This window comes from Falco rusticolus, chromosome 20 (genome assembly GCF_015220075.1).
Source record: "Falco rusticolus isolate bFalRus1 chromosome 20, bFalRus1.pri, whole genome shotgun sequence".
Taxonomy (NCBI): domain Eukaryota; kingdom Metazoa; phylum Chordata; class Aves; order Falconiformes; family Falconidae; genus Falco; species Falco rusticolus.
This window is the reverse complement of record NC_051206.1, coordinates 3,743,444-3,764,957: the sequence shown is the minus strand read 5'-3', so window position 1 is coordinate 3,764,957 and position 21,514 is coordinate 3,743,444. Positions and strand designations below refer to the sequence as shown.

The following is a 21,514-nucleotide window of genomic DNA, read 5'->3' as shown; positions in this document are numbered from 1 at the left end:
CAGCGATGCTGTGCGGGGTGTGATGCTGTGCGGGGTCTGATACTGTGCGGGGCAGCGATGCTGTGCGGGGTGTGATGTCCCGGGGGGGCTACGTGGTGCCGTGGGGCATCCCCCCGGCCCGGCCCCGTTTCCCGGCCCTCCCGCCGCCCCGGGCCGTGCCGTGCCGAGCCTGCCCCGCTCCGTGCGCCCCGTCGGGGCGGCCGTGCCCGCAGACGGCGCTGCGGAGCTGCCGCCCGGCCCGGCCCGGCCCCGTCGGGCTCCGCCGGCCCCTTCCGAGGGGGAGGCGCCGGGGCCGGGGCCACGCTCGGCTCCGCCGCCCCACGGGGCCGCCCGGCTCGGCCGCCCGCCGGTGAGTGCGCCCGGGGGGGGTGCGGGGGGCACGGAGCGGGCCGGGGGGGGGGGCTGACCCGGGATGCCGCCGGTGCGGGGGGGGCATCCCTCGGGGATGCAACCCCGGGGGTCCCAGTACTGCTCCACCGGGCAGGGGAACGGGAGGGAGCGGGCAGCGTGTCCCGCGAGTGTGTCCCCATGGCCCCCCATGGCCCCGTGTCCCCTGGCATCGCCTGTCACCCGCCGTCACGCCTCGTGGGGTGCCAGGCGGCACTGCCAGCCGCCACTGCCACAACAGCATCGCTGCGTGCCAGGCGGAGCAGGGACCGAGGTGGGGTGCAGGGAGCGAGGCGGGGGGCAGGGGCTGCAGGAGGGGGAGGGCTGTTGGGGGGGCTCTGGGGGTCGTGTTCAGCCGGCTGTCGGGGTCCTCAGCATGGCAGAGCTCGCTGCCCAGGGATGCTGAGCGGGCTGGCGGTGGGGAGGGGGTTTGGGGTTTGCGCCGGGTGCGGTGAAGCCCAGCCCAGGAAATTCTTCCAGGCAGCCTCTCAAGCCCCTCTTTGTGCGCTTGGGATTTTTAAAATGCCTTCCCCGGCGGTTGCGGGCAGGGTGCTGAGCTCCTGCAGCCACCCTGGGGCTGAGCCGGCAGCATCTGGCCCGGCTGCGGCGGGACTGGATGGGGCTGGAGTGGTGCAGAGCAGCTGGGCAGGGGGCAGGGATGCAAGACGTGACATTTAGGGGAGGGGGCTGCCCCTTCCTATAGATCCCATCGAAGCCAAGGGCTGCCGCGCTCACCGGGGTGCCACGGGGACCCCGTGCTACCCCGGGGACCCTCAGCATCCTTCACCCGCATGGCTTTGCCGCAGGACAAGGGGCTTGGGGTGGGGGCTCTTGCAGCCGTGCCGCGTGCCCGGACCCCCGCCGCGGTGAGCAGCAGGATCCGTCCCTCGCCGGCCACTGGCTGCCCCCACAGCCGCGGCCTCTCCAAACCCCACTGGCTTGGCCTTGCCACGCCGCGCCGCGGTGCCGGCCTCGCTGCCAGGGCTGAGCCGCTTTCCTGCCTTGCACAAGGCCGGGGGGCAGCGGGGTGACCTCGTCTGCCCCATCCCGCCGCAGCCGGGACCACCTCATCCCTGGTGGGGGGGCAGCAGGGGAGGAAGCCACCAGCCTTCGCCGGGGGCACCAGGGGCAGCAAGAGGAAGCGGCGGTGGCTGCCAGCACCCTGCGACGGCACGAGGACGCGGGTCCCCTCCCCGGAAGGAAGGCGCTGCCGGTCTCCATCAGTCCCGTGCTGGGGACCCTCGGGGTGCAGGGCTGGGGGCTGGTGGGGTGCAGTGGGGACGGGGGGAGGCCGCCGGTGGGTGGAGGAAGGAGAGGGCTCTCCTCCGCCTCGTCCCCTCGTCCCCCTGAGGTTTGCTGACACCACGGCTGCCTGCCCGCCCAGAGCCACCCGCTGCCATGCCAGTGACGGTGACCTTGGCCGGCCCGGCCCCTTGGGGCTTCCGCATCACCGGGGGAAGAGACTTTGGGAAGCCCATCGCCGTCTCCAAGGTAAGAGCCCCCCACACACTTTGGGAAGCCCATCACCCTCTCCAGGGTAAGAGCCCCCCACATGCCCCCTGGCCCCAGGGAGGGCTGCGGGACGCCGGGCGGGCGCCGTAGCCTGCTTCAGGGAGCCAATCCTGTTTACTGTCCTTGAGGGATCCTGCTCCGTGGGAACGGCCCCACGGCAGGCGACGGTGCCTGCGCGGGGGCTCACGCTGCCCCTGGGCTGGGCAGGGCTGGGCCGGGTTTCCGACTGTTGTTACCGTGGCCATGGTCCCCCCCTTGCTGGTGCACGCCCCAACAGAGGGTCTGGCATTGTTTTGGCAGGGCCGTGAGGACCCCGGTGGGTGGGAGCATCCCGTGGGGTGGGATCTGGGGACTGGCATGGAGCTGGCTGCGCCCAACCGTGTGCCGGGACCTTGGCCATGGTGATGCACGAGGGCTGCATGAGGGGATGCTGCACCGCTTCCCTCCGGTGTGCACGGGGTGGAGGGGTGGCTGGGGAGGGGGCTCACTGCTCCAGTACCTCCCAAATAACACCGGGGCTGTCCCCATGTCCCCTTCTCTGTGGAGGTGACGGAGCACGGGAAGGCGGCTGCGGGTGGCCTCCGGCTGGGGGACATCATCGTCAGCATCAACGGGGAGAGCGCAGCCGAGATGCTCAACGTGGAGGCGCAGAATAAGATCAAGCAGAGCCCTGGGCAGCTCCAGCTGCAGGTGGAGAGGTGGGTGCTGTGACGGCCGGGGTGGCAGCCCCACTGTCCCCATGCGGGCTGGGGTCCCCAGCCAGGCCTGTGCCGGTTGTTTTTCCCTTCCAGCAACTCTTGGGGTTGTGCCATCCCCCCAGGAGCATGTCTTGGCTCTGTAATTAGAGAGTCAGGCGGTAACGAGGCCAGGCAGCCCTGGCAGCCGTTACCTGGCTGACTGGTCCCAGTTGGGGGCCTGGAGCTGCTGCCTCTTGCCACCTCCCCGGGGGGCTGCAGGGAACGGTCACGCCTGGGTGCACGGGGGCTGCGTGTTCCTGGGGCTGACGCAGGACCCCCAACCTCCCTTGGTTCCCAGGTCCCCGATGCCACCTCCCAGCCACACGAACGGGGACACCTCACCGGAGAGGCTGGCCGCACGCTTTCAGGTGAGCCCCGGGCAGCCCCCGCACACCCTGGACCCCCACCCAGGGCTGGTTTCAGCCGCTGGCATCTCCCTCCCTCCCCAGGATGGGCTGCGGATGCAGGAGGAGAGCCAGGGCACCCTGAGAGCCTCCTACTCCAGCCCAGCATCCCTCAGCCGCCCGCTCAGACGCAGCAGGTAAGGCCGGACCCAGCTGCGTGTGGGGCTGAGGGGGTGGGCAGGGGTCTGGGCATGGCCAGGGACTCTGCTGATGGGCTCCATCCTCTCCCTCCAGCTCACAGCCCCTGGAGGAGGAGTTCGCCTGTCCCAGCCTCTGCCAGGTGAGCAGGGAGCTGGGGGGCTGTGTGGGGTCAGGCAGAGATGCTGGGGGGTGCACTGTCACCCTCTGCAACCCAAACTGTCACCTTTGCACCCCCCAGAGTCACCTTTTGCAACCCAAACCGTCACCCTTTGCAGCCCCATTGCCACATCATCACCCAGCCCCACTCTGCCTGGGGGACCGCGTCAGTGCCGGTGCCGCCGGGACCCCCCCGCCGCGCTGGCAGGCACCCCTGCACCCCGCGGGCACCGGCACACCTGGCCGGGGATGGTTTTGCTCGCTCCTACCCGGCGCCTTTTGGCAACGGCGCCAGCCTGGGGAGGCCAAACCAGTTTGGGGAGGCAAGGCCCTGCGCCCGCGAGCCCGCGGCACTGGGGTGTTGGCAGGGCTGGGACCCACGGCTCGGTGCACCCCCAGCAGCACCCACCGCGCTGAGATGCCCGAGGAGCGGGACCGGGATGCTTGGGAGGTGGGATGTCTCCCCCACCACCCGGAGGGGTCCTGGGATGCCTATGGCCACCCCATCCCTCCCCGCCGCGGTTTTGGGCGGCTGCTGCCCCCCCCCCCGCAGGGCAGCCGCTGGCTCCGGGGTTGATGTCTCCCTCCTCTCCTCCCTCCCCGCTTTCTTTTTTCTTTTTTCGTGTTTTTCAAGCCCAAATTGGGAAGCGCGGTGGGAGCAAGGCCCTTCCCAGCTGCCTTTGGCCGCGGCCCCGGCCACCCCTTGGCTCCTCCAGCCGCCCGCTCCCTCCTTCCTCCCCAGCCCAATTCTTTGCTTCGGTGCCAGCCCCAGGGGGGGTCCCTCCCTGCCCCAAAGACCTCCGCCGCGGGGCTGGGGCTGTGCGGGATGCCGTGCCCAAAGCCCCCTGCCCCAGGGGGCGGCGGAGGGGTGGGCTGCCCTTGACCGGCGCTTTCCATCCCACCCCAGGCGGGCTGGCGCTGGGTGCCGGCGGGGCCAAGGCCAAGGCCAAGGCGCCTGGCTCCACCCGTGCCTAATTTTAGCTCGTCCCTCGCCTGCTCGTGGCCCCGCAGGACCCCGCTGCTGTACTTGCTCCCTCTCCGCGGGGTCTGGGCAGGGGGGTCCTCGTCCCCGTCCCCGGTTTGCATCTGCGTGGCTGCTGCTCCCGGGAACATCGGCTTCCACTTAGCCGGGTTTCGCCCTTCCTGCCTCGCCAGGGCTGCTAAGCAGGAGCAGATGCTGGAGAGGGGACGGGCGCAGGCGCAGGGTTACTGGGGTGGGGAGCAGTGGGGGTGCTGCCCCTGCCCCTCCGCGGGGTCCCGCTGGTCCCAGCTTGGGAGGAGAAGCAGCGGCCCCCGTGCCGAGCCGTGGAGCATCCCTGCATCCCTCCTGGGAGCAAGGTGGGGGGCCCACCCCTCTTGAAAAAAGCCCCCACGCCAGGTCCGGGTGTCCCCAGGGTGCCGGGGAGGAGCGGGAGGGTCTGCAGGCACCCTTCCCTTCGAGCCGCCATGCTTGCCCCCCGGCCTTGGGACGTGCTGGGGGGCTGCTGTGGCATCCCCCCACCCAGCCCCAGCCCCCCGCACCCCTCCAGCATCTCTCTCCCCTTGCCAGAAGCGAGGAAGCCTGAGCCACCAGAACAGCCCCCCGGGGTCGGTCCTGCCTGTACCCCCCTGCCCACTCTCACCGGGGCTTGGGGTCCCCCCGACCCCCTGGGAGACATGCAGGGAGCAGCACCGCTCTGGGCCCTCTCCCAGCCCCTGCAACAGGTATGGAGCGGGCTCAGGGCTCGGGGTGGGGGGACACAGAAGCAGGGAAGCCCCCAGCCCCGTGCACCCATCCTGGTGTGGCGGCCCCGCACCCAAGGGTGCACGCTGGGTGCTGTTTTGCCGTGCAAAGGGTTAACCCACCCGCGAGGCGTGGGAGGGCCGGGCAGGCTGGGGCAGCTCCCCAGGGTGGAGAGAGCAGGTGGTGGGGTGCAGCCCCACGAACCCAAGCGTCTGGGGGCTGGGATCCCCCCCCTCTCCCTTGCATCCCCCCACCCCGGGGTGCTGTCCCCCAGCCTGGGTTCGGAGCCGGCCATGCGGCGCTTGGAGGAGGATTCCGAGGTCTACAAGATGCTGCAGGAGAACCGGGAGCTGCGGGCGGCCCCACGGCAGTCCAGCACCTTCCTCATGCTGCAGGAGGCCCTGGAGGACGAGGGCAGAGGTGAGGGGGGTACTGGGGGACATGGGGGGGGGTCTGGCCAGGGGGGTGGCGGGATCCTGATGGCCTCGTCTCCCCGCAGCTGGACTTACAGCCCCTTTTCCCAGCCGGCTCTCACCCAGCACCCGCAAGCCCGTGGCCGGTGTCCAGAAGCTGCACGTCTGCGAGAAGTGCGGCAGCACCATCGCGTGAGTGGGGCTGGGGGCTGGGGGGGGCCTGGGCAGGATTGGTCCCTGCCATCACGCCCAGCAGGGAGTAAACGGGCCTGATCCTGGGGGGACACAGGGTGCCCCGCTGATGTCCCCCTCCCTGTGGATCTCAGGGGGGGACACGGGGTGCCCCCCACCCTGTGGATCCTGGATGGGACACAGGGTGCCCCGCTGATGCCCCCCTCCCTGTGGATCTTGAGGGGGACACGGGGTGCCCCGCTGATGCCCCCATCCCTGTGGACCCTGGGGGGGACACGGGGTGCCCCGCTGATGCCCCCCTCCCTGTCTTGCCCAGGACGCAGGCAGTGCGGATCCAGGACGGCCGCTACCGGCACCCATCCTGCTACGCCTGTGCCGACTGTGGTCTCAACTTGAAGATGCGGGGTCACTTCTGGGTGGGCGATGAGCTGTACTGCGAGAAGCACGCCCGCCTGCGCTACCAGGGCACTCTGGGGGGGCCCGCCACCCCCCCTGTATCCCCCCACTCCTGAACCCCAGGCACTGGCACATTGCAATGGGGACCTCGCCGCCCGCATCCCCCCATGTCCCAGGGGGGCAGCATGCACCCCGTCCCCCTCCCCAGAATGCCCCCCCAGCCCCGCTGCTTTGGTAGCGTGGGGGTCTGTGGGAGGGGAGGCATTGGGCTGGGGCTGTGGGCATCACCAGGCTGTGGATGGATGGGGGGGGGGACACACACACTGCAGCCGCCCACCTTTGCCCTTGCTGTGTCAGTGTGTGTGATGAGCTGGGTTGGTTCTCAGCCTGCGCTGCAGCGGTTGCACATGCCTGGGGACACAGCAGGGACACGGGGCGGGTGGGGGGGGGGGCACAGGGACGCCATCGCACTTAGGTACCGGAGAGGGGGCTGGCACCGCTTTGTACACTGACTGCAAAGAGCTTCTCTGAGATATTAAACCAGATCTCTATATAAATATAATATATATTTGCTCCGCTCCCATGTCTGGTCTGTGCGGGGCTGGGGGAGGGCAGGCAGCCCGTGCCCTCCCTGGGGGCTGGGGGCAAGTGGGCTTCCCCCCCAGCCCCAGGGTGCAGGACCCCCCAGCCCTCCTGCATGCGCCCCTAGCAGCAGTGGGGAGCTGGAAGCAACCCCCCCAGCCCGGGGGGAGGCTCCAGGGCTTGGCAGGGTGCAAAGGGGCTGCAAAAGGTGCAAAAGGGCAGGGTGCAAAGGACCCCACGCAGGGGTCCGGTGCCCTGGTGATGCACAGGGATGGGTGCCAGCTGCTCCCGAGGTTCCCCGTGGGGCTGGAATGTCCCCTCCCTGCTCCGGGTGTCCCTGGGAGGTGTCAGGGATTTATTGCAGGTTGTTGGCCAGGGCCTTTGTCCTGCTGAGGCCCAGGTGGGCTCTTATCACCGCTCCCCACCCTGCGTGCCTGCCTGCACGGAGAAGGGCTTTGCGGTTATCTGGGCTTTGCAGTTATCGGCAACTCCTCGCCGAGTCTGGGGGAGAACCAGCCCCTTCCCACGTCCCCCCGGCAGCAGGGTCAGGCAGCATCCCTGCTCCCCTCGCTGTCCACACTGGGCACGGTGGCATCCCTGCTCTGCTGCCCCATGGGTGCTCGGGGTGCGCCGCAGCCCCCGTGTACCCTGAGCTCTCACCATCCAGGCACCGAATCCCCCGGGAGGGCTCAGCCCCCGGCCCAGGCACCCACCAGGGGGTCCCTCAGCCCCCAGCCCCTATCAGGTAGGGGTCAGGCAGGCCGAGAGCCCCCGGCCTGCAATCCCTCCGCGCTGTCGGCACACGGTGGCTGGACTGAAGCATCCCCAGGGCAGGAGGGATGGAGGTGGTCCAGCCTGGCAGCGTGCCCGCAGGGGAAAAAAAAAAAAAAAAAAAAAAGAATAATAAATGCTTCTCCCTCGAGAATGGGGGGCGGGAGCCACCACCCTGGGCTAACACAGCCCCGGGCTGGGCTTGGGGGCAAAGGTGTTGCCTGGGTAGGGGGCGGCCCCCCCCCCCGCCCCGCCCCGGGGCTGAGCCGCCCCTCGGAGCTGCCCTATAAAGCGGCGGAGGAGCAGCGGGGCCGCTGCCGTCGCCCTGCCCTGCCCCTGGTGCAGCCCTGCCTCCCTCCCCGGGTCAGCCACCCCCCGTTCAGCTCCCCCCCGGTGCAGCCCTGCCCGCCCCCGGGGCGTCCTGCCCGGGGATGCTGCGCCGCCGGGGAGTCTTCAGCGTGGAGCCGCTCTGCGGCCGCGGTGAGTCGGTGGTCCCCGGGGCTATGGGGGACCCCCCACCATGTAGCTGGGGGGGGGGGGGGCGTTGTCCCTGGGGTCTGGGCTGGATTTGGGGTCCTCTGGTGCCCCCAGCCTGTGATGCTCGTGCTGGAGGAGATCCTCAGGGATTCCCTGATTTGTGTTGTCTGTGCTGGAGGGGGAGCCCTGGCACCCCCCAGTTTGTGTTGTATGTGCTGGAGGGGGACCCTGGGGGTCCCTGGTACCCCTGTTGGTGGTGTCTGTGCTGGAGGGGGACCCTGCTACCCCTGTTGGTGGTGTCTGTGCTGGAGGGGGACCCTGCTACCCCTGTTGGTGGTGTCTGTGCTGGAGGGGGAGCCCTGGCACCCCCCAATTTGTGTTGTCTGTGCTGGAGGGGGACCCTGGGGGTCCCTGGTACCCCAGTTTGTGTTGTCTGTGCTGGAGGGGGAGCCCTGGCACCCCCCAGTTTGTGTTGTCTGTGCTGGAGGGGGACCCTGGGGGTCCCTGGTACCCCAGTTTGTGGCGTCTGTGCTGGAGGGGGAGCCCTGGCACCCCCCAGTTTGTGTTGTCTGTGCTGGAGGGGGACCCTGCTACCCCTGTTGGTGGTGTCTGTGCTGCAGGGGGGGTCCCTGGCACCCCCGAATTCACGCTGTATGTGCTGGAGGGGAGCCCTGGGAGTTCCTGGTATCCTCCACTTCATGCTGTCTGTGCTGGAGGGGGACCCTGGGGGTCCCTGGTACCCCAGTTTGTGGCGTCTGTGCTGGAGGGGGAGCCCTGGCACCCCCCAGTTTGTGTTGTCTGTGCTGGAGGGGGACCCTGCTACCCCTGTTGGTGGTGTCTGTGCTGCAGGGGGGGTCCCTGGCACCCCCGAATTCACGCTGTATGTGCTGGAGGGGAGCCCTGGGAGTTCCTGGTATCCTCCACTTCATGCTGTCTGTGCTGGAGGGGGACCCTGGGGGTCCCTGGTACCCCAGTTTGTGGCGTCTGTGCTGGAGGGGGAGCCCTGGCACCCCCCAGTTTGTGTTGTCTGTGCTGGAGGGGGACCCTGCTACCCCTGTTGGTGGTGTCTGTGCTGCAGGGGGGGTCCCTGGCACCCCCGAATTCACGCTGTATGTGCTGGAGGGGAGCCCTGGGAGTTCCTGGTATCCTCCACTTCATGCTGTCTGTGCTGGAGGGGGACCCTGGGGGTCCCTGGTGCCCATAGTTTTTGCCCCTCTTGCTGGGAGGGGCCCAGGGTGCTGGCTGTGCTGGGAATTCAAACTAGGTTTTGCCTTCTAGTGTTTGGGCTGGTGGGGCTGAGCCTGCAGCAGGGCTGAGCCCCCTGGGACCCGTGTGCTGTGCGGGGGTCCCAGGAACCCATTCCCCAGTGCTATGTGCCCCCCGCCCAGGCTGTGCTGGGAGCCCCCTCCAGCAGCAAAGCTGGGGGGTGTGGGGGGTGCTGGGGGCCTGAGCTGGAGCTGCAGGCTCAGGGGGGGACTCCCACGGAGGCGGTTTGAGTTCTCACGGTGATGGGGACCCCCCTGCCCTGCCCTTTGTCACCCAGTGGGGCTCTGAGCCTTGGTGAAATCCCTGCGGTGGCGAGGCAAGCGTGGTGGCCCGGGGGCAAGCAGCCCCTCAGCACGGCACGTGGGGCCACCCAGTGCAGCCGGTGGCCTTGGGGCACGTGGGCTCCCGTGGCCATGGGGCGCGTGGGCTGCGGGCTGCGGCAGCCGGCCGTGCTGGGGCGGAGGGGCTGCCCCACGGCATTGCTGGCATTCATGTGGCCGCTGAACGGCTGGATTGTCCGCCAGCTGGCCACGACCTCCTGGTGCTGGCCGCTGTGCCGCGTGGGCACCGGTGTCACCAGCCCACGAGGGATGCGCGGCGAGCGGCTGCAGGATGTGCGGATGCGCAGGGGTAGGAATGTGGGACCACCGGGGACCCTTGGCTGGTGAATCCCACCCCTGAGCGGGCTTTCCCGAAAGCGGTGGGATTCATCCAGCACCTGGTTGCCTGCTGGCACCCAAATAACCCTCTCGCCTTCCCAGTTGGGGCGGGAAGGGAGCCCTTAACCACCGGTCCAGCCAGTATCGCCGATCCCAAATCCTGAAAGGAACCAGTTGGGAACCAGTCCGGTAATGAGGTGCCTCTGGATACGGGGCCCGTCGCCGGCTGGGGTGGCTATAAAAGGGAGCGCTGGGACGCGCGCCCGGCAGTCGGCTCCAGCTTTCGGCGATGTGGGGTGGCTCCCGAGCTGTCTGGAAAAGGAGGTTCAGCTGCTGTGAGTGCATGTGGCAGGGGGGACCCCCAAGTAGGGGCTCGCCGGGGGCGGGTGGGCAGCTCTGCACCCTGAGCTGGGTGTCCCAGAGGTGCCGAAGCTTCGCGCCTCGCTGAGCCCTGGCTGGGAAGCGGGGGCGAGTGGTCTGCACAAGGAGGGCCAAGACCCCCGCCCATGGGCTGCGATCCCACCGGGAGCTGCAGGGTGATGGTGGTCCCATCCTGGTGGTGACGCTCCCCTGGCTGCAGGGATGAGCGTGAGGAGCTGGTGGTCCCATCCTGCAGCCATCCCATGGCGGGGGGAGGACGGGTGACACGCTGCCGTGTCCTGGGTGGGCTGGCACCCAGCCGGAGTGTGGCGAGGGGAGGGCAGCGCTAGTGAGCCCCAGGTTGGGGTGAGGGTCGTTGTTGCTCCCCCTGGGCCACCTGGGAGCGGGGGGGGGGGGGCTGGGGGCGGGGCGTGCTTCTGGGGCGCAGTGACACACGCTGCTGTCCTACGAGCATCCCCTGCTGCGGGGACCCTCCGGAGAGGGGTCCTGGGCAAGGGGCGCTGTAACCCCTCATGGCAGCAGGGAGGGCAGCCTTTTGGGGGGCTGGAGAGGCTGGGAGGGGTGGTGGTCCTGGGCATGCAGGGGTGGTGAGCACCCCATCCTGCCTTTGCCTGGGGACCCCCACCCGACACCCCCCCGGCTCTCCTTTGCCCCACAGATGGTCCCTGGGAGACAGCGGAGAGCTGCGTGGTGCGCACCTCCGCCAGCGTGTACCGCCGGCTGCAGGAGAGCCCCCGGCAGCCCCCGGTGGGGATGAGCGCCTGGGGACCCCCCGTGCCGCCCCCCCAGTCCCCCGGCAGACCCCCGGCGGGCGGGCGTCTCCTGGAGTCGGAGGACTCCGGCGTGGAGATGGCCAGCAATGACCACTCGCCCTCCACTCCCCTGGGCTCTGAGAGCAGCTTCTCCCTTGATGGCTTCCCCCGGGAGAAGACCCCCCTTGGAGAGGAGCGGGGCACCGAGCCCCCCCGCCCCCCCCGCAGCCGCTCGGCCAGCAAGAAGCTGGTGCAGGCGGTGCAGCGCAGCAGGAGGCAGCGGGCACCCGGCCGCTGCCCACGCCAGCTCGGCCGGCGTGGGATGGACCTAGGGATAGAACCGGCGCGGGACCCCCGGGAGCCAGAGAAACCCACCATGGAAGACCCTGAGGGAGCGGTGCGTGGCGGGGAGCGAGCGGCTGGGGGGGCTCGTTGGCTGGTAGCCTTCAAACAGCCGTTTGCCCGCAGGCCGTGCCGGGGCAGGGGCTGCGGTACCTGGAGCACGTCTGCCAGATGCTGGAGCGCCTGGCCCGGCTGCAGCAGGACAACCGGCTCCTCCGGCAGCAGGCGACCGATGGCCGGCACGCCCGCCCTGACACCACGGTGAGGGCCGGGAGGATGGGGGGGCGGGGCGGGATACGGACACGGGGAAGGTGGTGGTGGGGGTCCCAGCTCAAACCGTGCCTCTCCTCACCCACAGCCCACCCAGGAGCTGCCAGGGCGGGATGCGGCTGCGTGGAGGGGTGAGGGGTTCCGGCCGCGCTCCTGCTCGGACAGCCAAGCGCCAGGTGAGTGGGGTGGGAGGTGGGGGGAGGGGGCTGTGCCCAGCCAGACCCCCACACTGCCTTTGTGTCCCCCTCCCCACACAGCACCCGACGCCGGGCTGTGCCGGAGGACGTGGGGGCACTCTGCCAGCTCCCCCAGCCTGCTGGACCCCCCCGAGAGCAGGGCGTGCGCCCCGGCACCTGACAAGGTATGGGCTGGGGGGCGGTGGGGTGAGGTGGGGGGCCACCCACGGACACCCCCCCCCCTCACCGACTGTCTCCCCAGCAGGACGGCCGCTCGCACTGGGGCCGGGTGAAGGTGCTGCTCACCCGCCTGACCCGCCGCTCGCTGCGGGGCGGTCGATGCAGGTAGGGCTGGCGGGGGAGGGGGGGTCCTGCTCCGGCCGCCCCTGGATGGAGGAGCTGCATCACACCTACTGCATCACACCCCACTGTATGACGTCACGCCCACCCGGGGCCGGTCCCCGGCCCGGCACCCCCCCACTCTTCTTTATTTTTAATTTCCCCCCCCTCAAATAAAACCTTTTCACTGCCAAAGAGGTGGCTCTGTGCGAGGTGATGTGCCGTTGCACAGTGATGTTGGCCCTCGGGGCGGGGGGGTGGGACGGGCTCCAGGGGGATCCTACTGCTTCAGGGAGTGGGGTGGGGGGTGATAAGGCTTGTCCAGACCCCCCTGCTCCCCACAGAGCTGCCACCGCGGGTGGGTGGGGAGGGGGCACCAGGGATCCCCACCGGAGCTGGGGGATGCTCCCAGTTGCATGGCAGGTGGGGAAGGAGCAGCGGGGTGCTCCTTGGGGTGGGCAGCAGCTGGTGAGGGTGTTGGGGGGGGGGGGGGGGGGACACGACATGGAGCTCGGGGGTGGTCTTCCAGCTCTGGTGAGGAGGGGGCCAGGCCGGGGGATGCTGTGCTGTGGTGCTGGTGGAGCCACTCATTGTGCCGTCGGGTCTGTGCGGCGAAGGCCCATGTACCGCAGGTGGGGAAGATGCTGGTGAAAGCTGCCAGGTGCCCTCCCACCAGGTACCCCATTATCCCCTCTGTCCCCCCCCTTTTTCCTGGTCATTTCCTACCGTGACTTGTTGGATTTTTCCCTCCCCAGCCCGGGCCATCCCTGTCAGCATCCTTGGAGCCCGGCTGCGCCACCCTCCTGCATCCCACTGCTCCTTCCCGGGGGACGCGAGTGCTCATCCATAATGCGGGGCTGGAGGGGTGGCAGGGGGTCTCTGGCGGTGACCCCAGGGAAGGATGGAACCTCTCCCCACCACCCCTGGCCACTCACCTGAGCCACCCGGGGTGAGGACCCAGTGACTCGGGTGGATGGCAATGACGGGGATGTGTCCCTCAGATGATGTGGGCATCTGGGCAGCCCCCTCCCCTGCTGCCCTGTACCACCTGTGCCTTTTGCAGGTGCTCTGGCCACACAGTGATATTTTTTTTTTGGGGGGTGGAGGGGGATATTTATGGTCGGACAGGATCCCCCTGGTTTCTGGAAGTCTGGGGGCAGCCAGCGCGGTGCTCCCACACCACATGTGTGGGGACTGCTTTTGGGTGAGCCCCAGTGCTCTCGGTGCAGTTCCCTGCCTTCAGCCCCTTCGGCAACACCAGGAAGATGGTACAGCAGCATCTGGCTGCCCCGCAGCTTCTCCCACCTCTGCCTGGGCTGGCTGGCTGCTGTCCCCTTCGCCGGTGGCACCTCAACCGCTTCCTGGTGGCTGGCCCCGAAGAGGATGCTGAGGCCGCTCTGGATGATGCCGATTCTGCTTTTGGGGCCGAGGTGAGCAGGAGGGAGGTCTGCTCTCAGCGCCCCCAGATCACCTGGCGCAAGGGAAGGCTCCCGAGCACCCGCCAAAGGAAACAGAGGTGCGGACCCAGGTGTGTGCTGGTCTTGGCATTCCCAGCAAGGGTTAATTCACCCCATTTTGGGGGAAAGCCCTTCCGTTTGGCAGTATGCTGTTATCTGCGCTTACTGCTGGACTGGTGTGGGATGGCATCTGCCACACCTGGCTGTTTCTTGTCCCCAAAGGCAAAAGGGACTTTAGGGAGGAAAGGGGACAGCCGGGATGCTGCGACCGGGCTGACCGCCTGCCTCCGCCTGGTCCCTCCTGGGGGTGGAAGAGGATGAAGCTGTGCTTCTCAGTGGGGCATGGTCCCCATCACGGGACAGCCTGTGACACCCCGACGCTGACCCCACGGTCCTGGCGTGCAAGGCCACTCATGTGGCACAGGCTGAGCCGCACCAGGAGGCAAGTGCCACCAGCTGGGGCACCTCTGAGCGGTGGCATCCCTCCCCTCTGCTTCTTGGAGCTCTGAGCGCTGATGCACTTCCCTCGGTACCGTTTCAGAAATCCAGGCTGAGAGCACGCCACATTGTAGAGTTAATTTTGCCTTTCTGCGAGCTCTCCCTATTAACGTTGGGACCTTGTGGGTGGTGCGAGCAACCAGTAATTATCCACTTCTGCTATGTAAGATGGAGTCCTCCTCCCCAGCCCGGTGCGGAGAGCACGCAGCGTGCGTCCCTGCCGGCGTGCAGACCCAGCCCTGGCAAAGGGCTGCTTGTTCAGGAGCAGGTTTCTGGATGACAGCAGAGTTTGCACCACCAGGAACGCTCAGGTTAAGTTTCCATCGGTAAAACCCAGCTCTTGAGTGCAGGGACAGCAGGAGGAGCTGATGGCACAGAGCAGGAGCCAGGCTTTGAGCAGCTCTGGGGCTGCAGGGCGTAAGGATGCACTGGATGCAGGAGGCAGGTTGTTGGGGATGAGGTGGCAGGGGAGGGCTGGCAGCCCTGCGCAGGGTGACACAGCGATGCAGATGAGGCCACGAGGGAAGCCAGGTGGATTTCGGAGAGCTGAGGTGGGGTTTAATCCAGCCAACTGCCCCCCCCAGGGCACTGCAGACCACCCCTGCGAGGCTGCCAAGGACCTCTGCCCACTCAGGAGCCGGCGCAGGGTCTGCCAGGGCTCAGCTCCCCACACGTCGCCCATGGAAGAGCGTGGCCCTCGCTCGGGCTCCTTGCATGGCAGTTATATATAGCATCCCTGCTCTGGGTAACCGTGGCAACTGATTTTATTTTGCTTAAACCTGGCCCGGCATGTGATGCGGTTGGGAAGGAACAGCTGAGGGGAGATGAAGTTCTCCGTGCCGGGTGCTGGGGGAGAAGGCTTGGCTCGGTCCCAGCAGTGACTGCATGGGATCTGGGTGTGGGCTGGGCAGGGGATGCTCTCAGGCTGGGGTCTCACACTGTGTCCCTGCAAATGGTCCCACTGAGGACAGTCACCAGCCTTTCCAGGACCTGTCGGGGCTCTGGTCCTGCTCCCTTCACTCCTGTCTTCGCAGCCAGCAGCAGGAAGGTGTTACGGGGGTCCAGCTCCTTGCTTTCTGCTGGACAACCTGGGGCATGCCTGACTGTTCCGTGCTGGGGGTCCAATTTGCCAGTTCAGGCACCAGTGGGAGGTGGTGGTGGTTTTCCTGCCAGGCACCTGGGGCTGCGTGCCCTTCCCTGGAGGAGTGGGAAGCCTTGTGCCAGCCCAAGGCAGAGGAGGGACCCTCGTTGCCTCCATCACCAGCAGCAATGCCCATGATGGTGAGGCCTTGCTGTGGTGCTGAGCGTGGCGATGCCGGGTGCCGTCCAGCTCGGATATCCCAAAAGGTGCCTTTCATTTCTGCAGGTGCTTGGACAGGGCTGTGTTTTGGAGAAGGTGAGGTCCTGCTCTGGGTGACCGCTCCCAGCACTTTCTCTTCCTGCTCCCACGTAAACCAGGCAGTTTTTAGCAGGTGGTGGAGGCCCCGGAGCAGCACAGAGCTGCCCCAGGCACCACCAAGCTACTGCCGGAGCCTGAAGCCCCTGCGGCCCATCTCCATGGAGCCAGGCAGGCTGTCTGCTCCAACATCTCCCCCTTTACCCTGCTGGAGTGCAGGAGGCGGTGGAGCAGCTCTCCTCTGAGGTAGGCTTGGCACAGCACGGGCAGGCAGGTCCCTGGTGCCCCTCTCCCTCCCCGATGTGGCTGTGATGGTGGCCGAGTTCTTCCAGGAGATGCTGCAAGCACTACAAGGGGCTCCTGGTCTTTCTGGAGAAGAGCTGCTGGAGATCAGGAACCTGGAGCCAAGAAAGGGCTGCCAGGATGGTGAAAGAAAAGGCTGAGCAGATGTAGGTACGTAGCTGGGGGGAACCCAATGTCCCTGGTGCGATCCCGCTCGTCCTGGGAACTCTTAAGCACAGCCTGCATCCTGCTCCACGGTGCTGGTGCCTTGGGGAGGTTGGCTTCTCCTATCCCTAATGCGCACGTCCGTGTTTCAGCAGCCAAGGCTCCGGACCCAAGCGCTGTCCTGCCCCTGGATGCTCTCCTGGCCTTCATGTACTTCGATTTTAAATTTCTGTGGCTGCTTGCACCAAAGGGAAGAGGAGCTCTTTGGTAAGCGTGGGGATGATGCCCTCAGGGTGAAGCTTGTGCCGCTGGAGATCCTGCGGTGGGTGACAAATCGTTCTTGTTCCAGGAAACCTCTCTGTTGCTTCCTGCCCTGGCCCACATCTCCCGCACTGTCACGGTGCTGAACCTGGGGAAGCTGCTGGAGAAAGCAGAGCAGCCAACTCGTATCTGGAGAGCAAAATCCACATGCTGGAGGTGAAGCTGGGTAAGCCGGGGTGGGATGTGCAGGGATGCAGGGTGCCATCTTTGCAATCTGCTGCTGACGCCCTCTCCTCTCTTCTAGGCTAATGACTCTTAGATGAGGAACAGGCCTCCAGCAGGAGACAGTAAAGCCTTCGCCTGCCTGGATGTCACAAAGTGGGGTGGTAGATGGTGGCAGGGTCCCCTCAAGCCTCTTCTGTCCCAGCCCTCTCCTTGTGGAGGTGGACAGGCAGAGCCACGGCAGCCGTAGGGATGCGCAGGGTTTGCTCTGATCGATCGGTTGCCTGTGTTCGACGCAAAGCTCTTACGTAGCGAGTCTCGTGCATGTCGGTGACAGGGCACGGGCCACCTCGCTGCTCGGAGCTGGACACACAGGCAAGGGACAGATAGTCTTGTTTAGGATGGAGGGTCCCAAACGGGGGGGCTCGCTGTGCCACAGGCTGCCCAGCGGCTCAGAGTGGTCCCTGGATGCTGCCACGCCTGTAGCAGGTCCCTTTGCCGCAGTTACTGGCTCCGGGCTGTGCCAGCCCTGTAACCGCTCTCCAGCCCTTTATCCCACGCAGCAGCGACTCATCCCAGGACACGGAGGGCAGCAGCGTGAGCTCCTGCAGCCTCACCATGTACCGAAAGCCACCAGCTCGGGATCAAATTCCCTGTCTTTGACTGTAAAACTGTTACTTCTTGTGCTTTGCTGCAGCTGCTTCCTTTCTGCCTCTCCTCGGGGGCTGTTCAATCCCTCTTTTTTTTTTTTTTTTTTTCTTCTCTTTCCCACCCTCTCCAGCCCTGTAATACCTTTCTTAAAACCACCCCGGTTCCGCTGCAGCGGGAGGCCAGGCAGCCCACGGGGGGGGCAGCCCCGGGTCGCTCCCCCCCCCCCCCCCCCCGGTGGCAGTGGCTGGCAGGCGGCGGCAGAGGGCGGCAGCAGCTCGGTGCTGGCACCGCGGACCCCGGGACACGCACCCCCGGCCCTGCTCTGCCAAAAACTTTTATTACAGAAGAACAGTGGAGCCCCCTGCCCCACCCCCTCCCGGCAAAGGCATAGTACAGCCCCCAGACCCCGCTTTTCCCTGGGTTTGCTCCAGCCTGGGTTGCATTTCCCTTTCGCATCCCCCTGGGGTTAGGGTTAGGGGGACTTTGCACTGTTCCTGCTTAAAATGGAGTGGATCCAGAGCACGGCATCACTCAATGCTCAGCACGGCAAGCGCAGCCCTTTCATCATCCTCTCCACATGCCTCAAAAAATGGAATTCGAATGCTTTTACCCTCCCCCCGGGGGGCTACTGGCTCCTAAGGCACAAAATGAACAGCCCAGCAGGAGTGGCCCCATCCTCCTGCTGGAAAGGTAAGGAGCCAGGGCCTGATCCGGAGCTGAGGTGGGGAGGGGGAGTGCTGAGCCAACACACCTCTGATGGTGTGGCATCGAGCTGGGGCCTGGGAAGGGCCAGCAGCATCCAGCCCACTCCCCATTCCAGCTGAGCGGGACGGCTCCCTTCCCGGCTCTGCTGCAAGCCCCTATTTAAGGCAATACCTGGCTGCAGGGGGGGGGGCACAGGAGGGCTCCCTTCCCCCTGGCCCCAGGCAACACCTTGTCCCAGCAGCAGGGCAAAGCCACGGGGGCAAAGGGAGCAGCCAGCAGTTAAAGCCCCCCCCCCCCCCCCACCTGCCCTTCCCCCAAGTCCATCCCTGGGAGGGAGGAGGTGGGGAGCAGCCGAGCTGGGGGCGGGGTGGTGGTGGTGGAATTTCCCAGTCCCTTCCCCATCACCAGCATCTGCTCAGTCATCGGCCACGATGGACAAAGCCCGCAGCTCGCTCAGCTTGGCATCGTTCTCCCTCTCCCGCTGCTCATCACTCAAGCCGGGCCGGTCGATCTGCGCCGTCAGGTCCCCGAAGATCTTGTGCATCTCCGTGTAGTAGACAACCTGTTGGGGGGTGGGGTGAAGAAAGATAGGGGGGCAAGTGGGGCAGGGGCTGGGGGAGGGGGTCTCCTCCCCATTCCGCTGTGGGAGCCAAGAGGTGCGGCACTGCCCGAGCCAGCCCCTTGCCTTAGCATTTCTGTTTCTAAAATAGCTTCCTCCCATGTGTTAATACCACCCCCTTGGATTATTACAACTCAACACATTTTAATAACATGCTGCCCTTCTCTGCTCGCTTCCCATCTGGGGAGCTGCACACACGGGGCTGCCACCAGCACCCAGCACCGCCGTGCAGCCGCCAGCCCTGTGCCACAGCCGGGCTGTCCCCTGCCTGTCACCCGTCCCAGCGGCACCGGGACGAGCCGCCTGCCCACGCTGCCTGGCTCTGCAACAGGTCCCTGCTCGCCGGGCAGGGGCAGGGCGAGCATGGCGGGCATCACGCCTGGCAGCACCATACCCTGCATGAAGCAGGGGGAGGGGTGTTTTAATAATGTGCTAATTAGCACCGCCAATTAACTCCGCAGCGAGCAGCGCTTCCCCCGGAGCGGGAGCCAGTGGGTCAGCGCAGGCAGATGGCACCGAGCTGCCTGCTCGGGCACAGGCCCTTGCCGAAGGAAAGCCGCGGTGCCCGGTGGGCACTGGCAGCGAGCCCCTGCCTGCGGGAGCCCCCCGGCGCTGCCGGCAGGGTGGCAGAGGCAGACCCCCACCTCGAAGGGCTGCTGGGCCCTGCAGGAGTAGCCCGATGGGGATGCCTGGCCTGGGCAGCCCCCAGCTCTGGGGGGGAGGGATGGGGAAGCGCTGGCTGCCGGTGCCAGCGTTGCCCCCATTTCGCAGAGGGGCACAGGCGAGGCCCGGTGGGCACCCGGGGCCGGCCCCAGCATCTCCAGCAGCGCCAGTGCAGAGATATGCACAGTCTCCATGGAGACCGGCTCCCCTAATCCTGCTCAAAATGATGCTTATTTTGGGCAGGGCTGAGGGGAGATGCTGGGGACCCACATGCCTTTGTCAGCTGCCTGCATCCCCCCCACCCTGCCACCCTTCCCTGGGTCCATCTGTACCAGGGTGCGGCGGGGGCTGCTCCACAGCCGGGTCTCCCCACGCAGTGGGCGCTGGGTGATTCAGCATCAGTGCTCATTTACACAGTGACTAACAAAACTCACTCCATGGCGGCGGGGCCGAGCAGGCAGATATGCGGGCAAGAGCCCCCACCCCGGCCCTGCTGCAGCCCCCGCCTCAACAAATCACAGCCCTGCAGCCAGGTCACCCCAAAGCATCCACCCCCACCGGTTGCAGCCCCCAGTCCCACGCAAGCAAGAGATGCTGCCCCGAGCTGAAAACACCCGCCGCCACCGTAGTCCCTCGGCAATGCCTTGGGTGAGCATGGATCCCGGCCGGAGGGCTGCAAAGCTGGGCGCCGCAGCTCTGGAACAGCCCTCCGTGTCCCTCATCCCCAGCCCAGCATCAGATGGGCTCGGTTCAGTCACATATGGCCATGCAGCATTGCCAATTCCGGCACAGAAAAGGCGCCGGCACGTTGAAACGAATCTCCCCGGGGTGGCAGGGCCGGAGGCAGCTGCATGCAGCCGGGAGAGCTGCCGCCCCCCCCGGAGATTGCCCCCCAAGCCCTGGCCACGCCAGCATCCACCTCGTATTGAACAGGCAAAGCATAGCAAACGTTTTGGTCGCTGCCCCCCCCCTCCCCGCTACCGCCCACGTGCCACAGCCAGTGAGCCCTTCCTGCGGGAGACACCAGGTCCCTGGGGCCCAGCAGGTCTCCTTGGGGATGCTCTTCTCCCCCAGTAGGACCCAGTGCCTAACCAGTAGGCAGTCATCCCGGCCGTCAGCATGCGTCGCCATCCGAGCCTCCTGTGCTTGATCAATGTGATCCCACAGGCACTGATCCCCTGATGTTTTTCTCCCGTTGAAATACGGGTGAAAACCATCACCGCCTCTATGGAGAGAGGAGGGGGTCTCTGGGGAGGGGAGGCACCCCAAACCTCTGGGCATTGACAGCTCCAGCAGCGGGGGACCCTGCCACACAGCAGGCAGCTCGCCCTGAGGCTGCCACCGCGGTACCTGCTGCCGGCAGCCCTGTGCCTGCCTGCAGCTCAGTACTTTTCCAGCTATGGATACCATATGCTCCATCCCCATCCCATCAAATCCCATCTCCAACTTGCCTTTGAGATCGAGCCAAGGGCCCCGGGTCCACCTGTCTTGAACTAATTTTGTTTCGGGACACCGTGTTCTCCTGATTTTCTATAGGTCGCGTTTACAATGCCACAGCCGGGCAGCGGCAGTTTGTGTTTGTGTCAGCCCTACACAAAACAAAAGCCCGGGGTCGCTGCCAGGGCCAGACTGCAGAGCCTCACCCCAGCCCACAGTGCTGCCCCACGCAGTCCCACCTGGCAAGCCCCATCTTTTTGCCCATTTCATTAAAAAAAAACCAAACAAACAAACCACAAAAGTATCATGTTTTCTAGCTGCAAAATAAAGCGCAAGGCGGGAAGGAAGTGTTGTTCACGTGCTCGCACCGGCAACAGAGCTCCAAATCTCCCCCTTTCATCTTCATGTGACCACTTCAAAGTCCCCAGCCAGGGAAATATTTGCCTCCGTTGGCTTGGCCCAGGCACGTGGGTGGACAGAAGTATTTGGTGTTGAATGTTACAGCCCCTGCGAGCTCGGGGCATGTCATGCTGTCAGGAGACACCCGGCACCAGGGCCCGCGGCCAAGCTGTGCCATGGGAACCCAGCCACCCGGCGAGAAGGTCTTGGAGGGTCTCGTTGGGTCAAAGCCATAAACCTGCTGCTCCAGAGCTGGTTTGAAGCAGGGTCCTTCCTTTGCCACGGCACGGCTTGTTCCCAGAGAGGCGGACGGTCCATTCACAGCTTCTCATGCTGGCTGGTGCCACTTGTCACACACTTGTCTCACTTTTAAACCCCCTGCTTTCTCCAGGCCCCCCAAAAGGGAAAACTATATAGTTTTGCACCCAGGGCCACCTTCAAATGGCAGGTTCGACCCGGAGACAAGCAACAGCAGAGTCAAAGCCCCAGCCATGGTGCCAGCTGCTGGCAAGGACAGAGCCAACCCCAGCCTCCCAGTCTGCCTCTTGCCTTGAGGGATGCAGGCTGGAGCCCCATCAGCCAACCATCGCTCCTAGAGGTACCCGCAGAAGGGGCTGAAAATAGAAATTCCATTGAGTAACACGAAACCCCTGAGATGTTAAATAAGCTCAATGAGGCACGGA

The 21,514-nt window shown here is 66.3% G+C and overlaps 3 protein-coding genes across 6 annotated transcripts in view; 2 read left to right on the top strand and 1 right to left on the bottom strand.

The window, feature by feature from the left end:
• The first annotated feature begins 294 nt into the window (after nt 1-294).
• PDLIM2 (PDZ and LIM domain 2) lies at nt 295-6,625 on the top strand. The gene is made up of 10 exons (XM_037371844.1): nt 295-349; nt 1,772-1,878; nt 2,446-2,597; nt 2,935-3,004; nt 3,086-3,177; nt 3,275-3,320; nt 4,887-5,041; nt 5,335-5,480; nt 5,560-5,665; nt 5,982-6,625. The coding sequence occupies exons 2-10, from the start codon at nt 1,786-1,788 to the stop codon at nt 6,175-6,177; spliced, it is 1,056 nt and encodes a 351-aa protein (XP_037227741.1). The 5' UTR covers nt 295-349; nt 1,772-1,785; the 3' UTR covers nt 6,178-6,625.
• Nucleotides 6,626-7,810: 1,185 nt separating this feature from the next.
• On the top strand, nt 7,811-12,234 carry C20H8orf58 (chromosome 20 C8orf58 homolog). Its single transcript, XM_037371750.1, has 6 exons — nt 7,811-7,894; nt 10,856-11,346; nt 11,418-11,552; nt 11,650-11,737; nt 11,819-11,922; nt 12,003-12,234. Exons 1-6 carry the CDS (start codon nt 7,846-7,848, stop codon nt 12,084-12,086), a joined length of 951 nt encoding a protein of 316 aa, XP_037227647.1. The 5' UTR covers nt 7,811-7,845; the 3' UTR covers nt 12,087-12,234.
• A 5,090-nt stretch (nt 12,235-17,324) lies between these two features.
• Nucleotides 17,325-21,514, bottom strand: part of BIN3 (bridging integrator 3) — a 41,169-nt gene continuing 36,979 nt past the window's right edge. For all 4 annotated transcript variants that reach the window (XM_037371572.1, XM_037371573.1, XM_037371574.1 and 1 more), the window contains one exon: nt 17,325-18,275. In XM_037371572.1, coding sequence (XP_037227469.1) covers nt 18,129-18,275 — 147 coding nt within the window. In that variant the 3' untranslated portion in view covers nt 17,325-18,128. The remainder of the gene's footprint in view (nt 18,276-21,514) is intronic.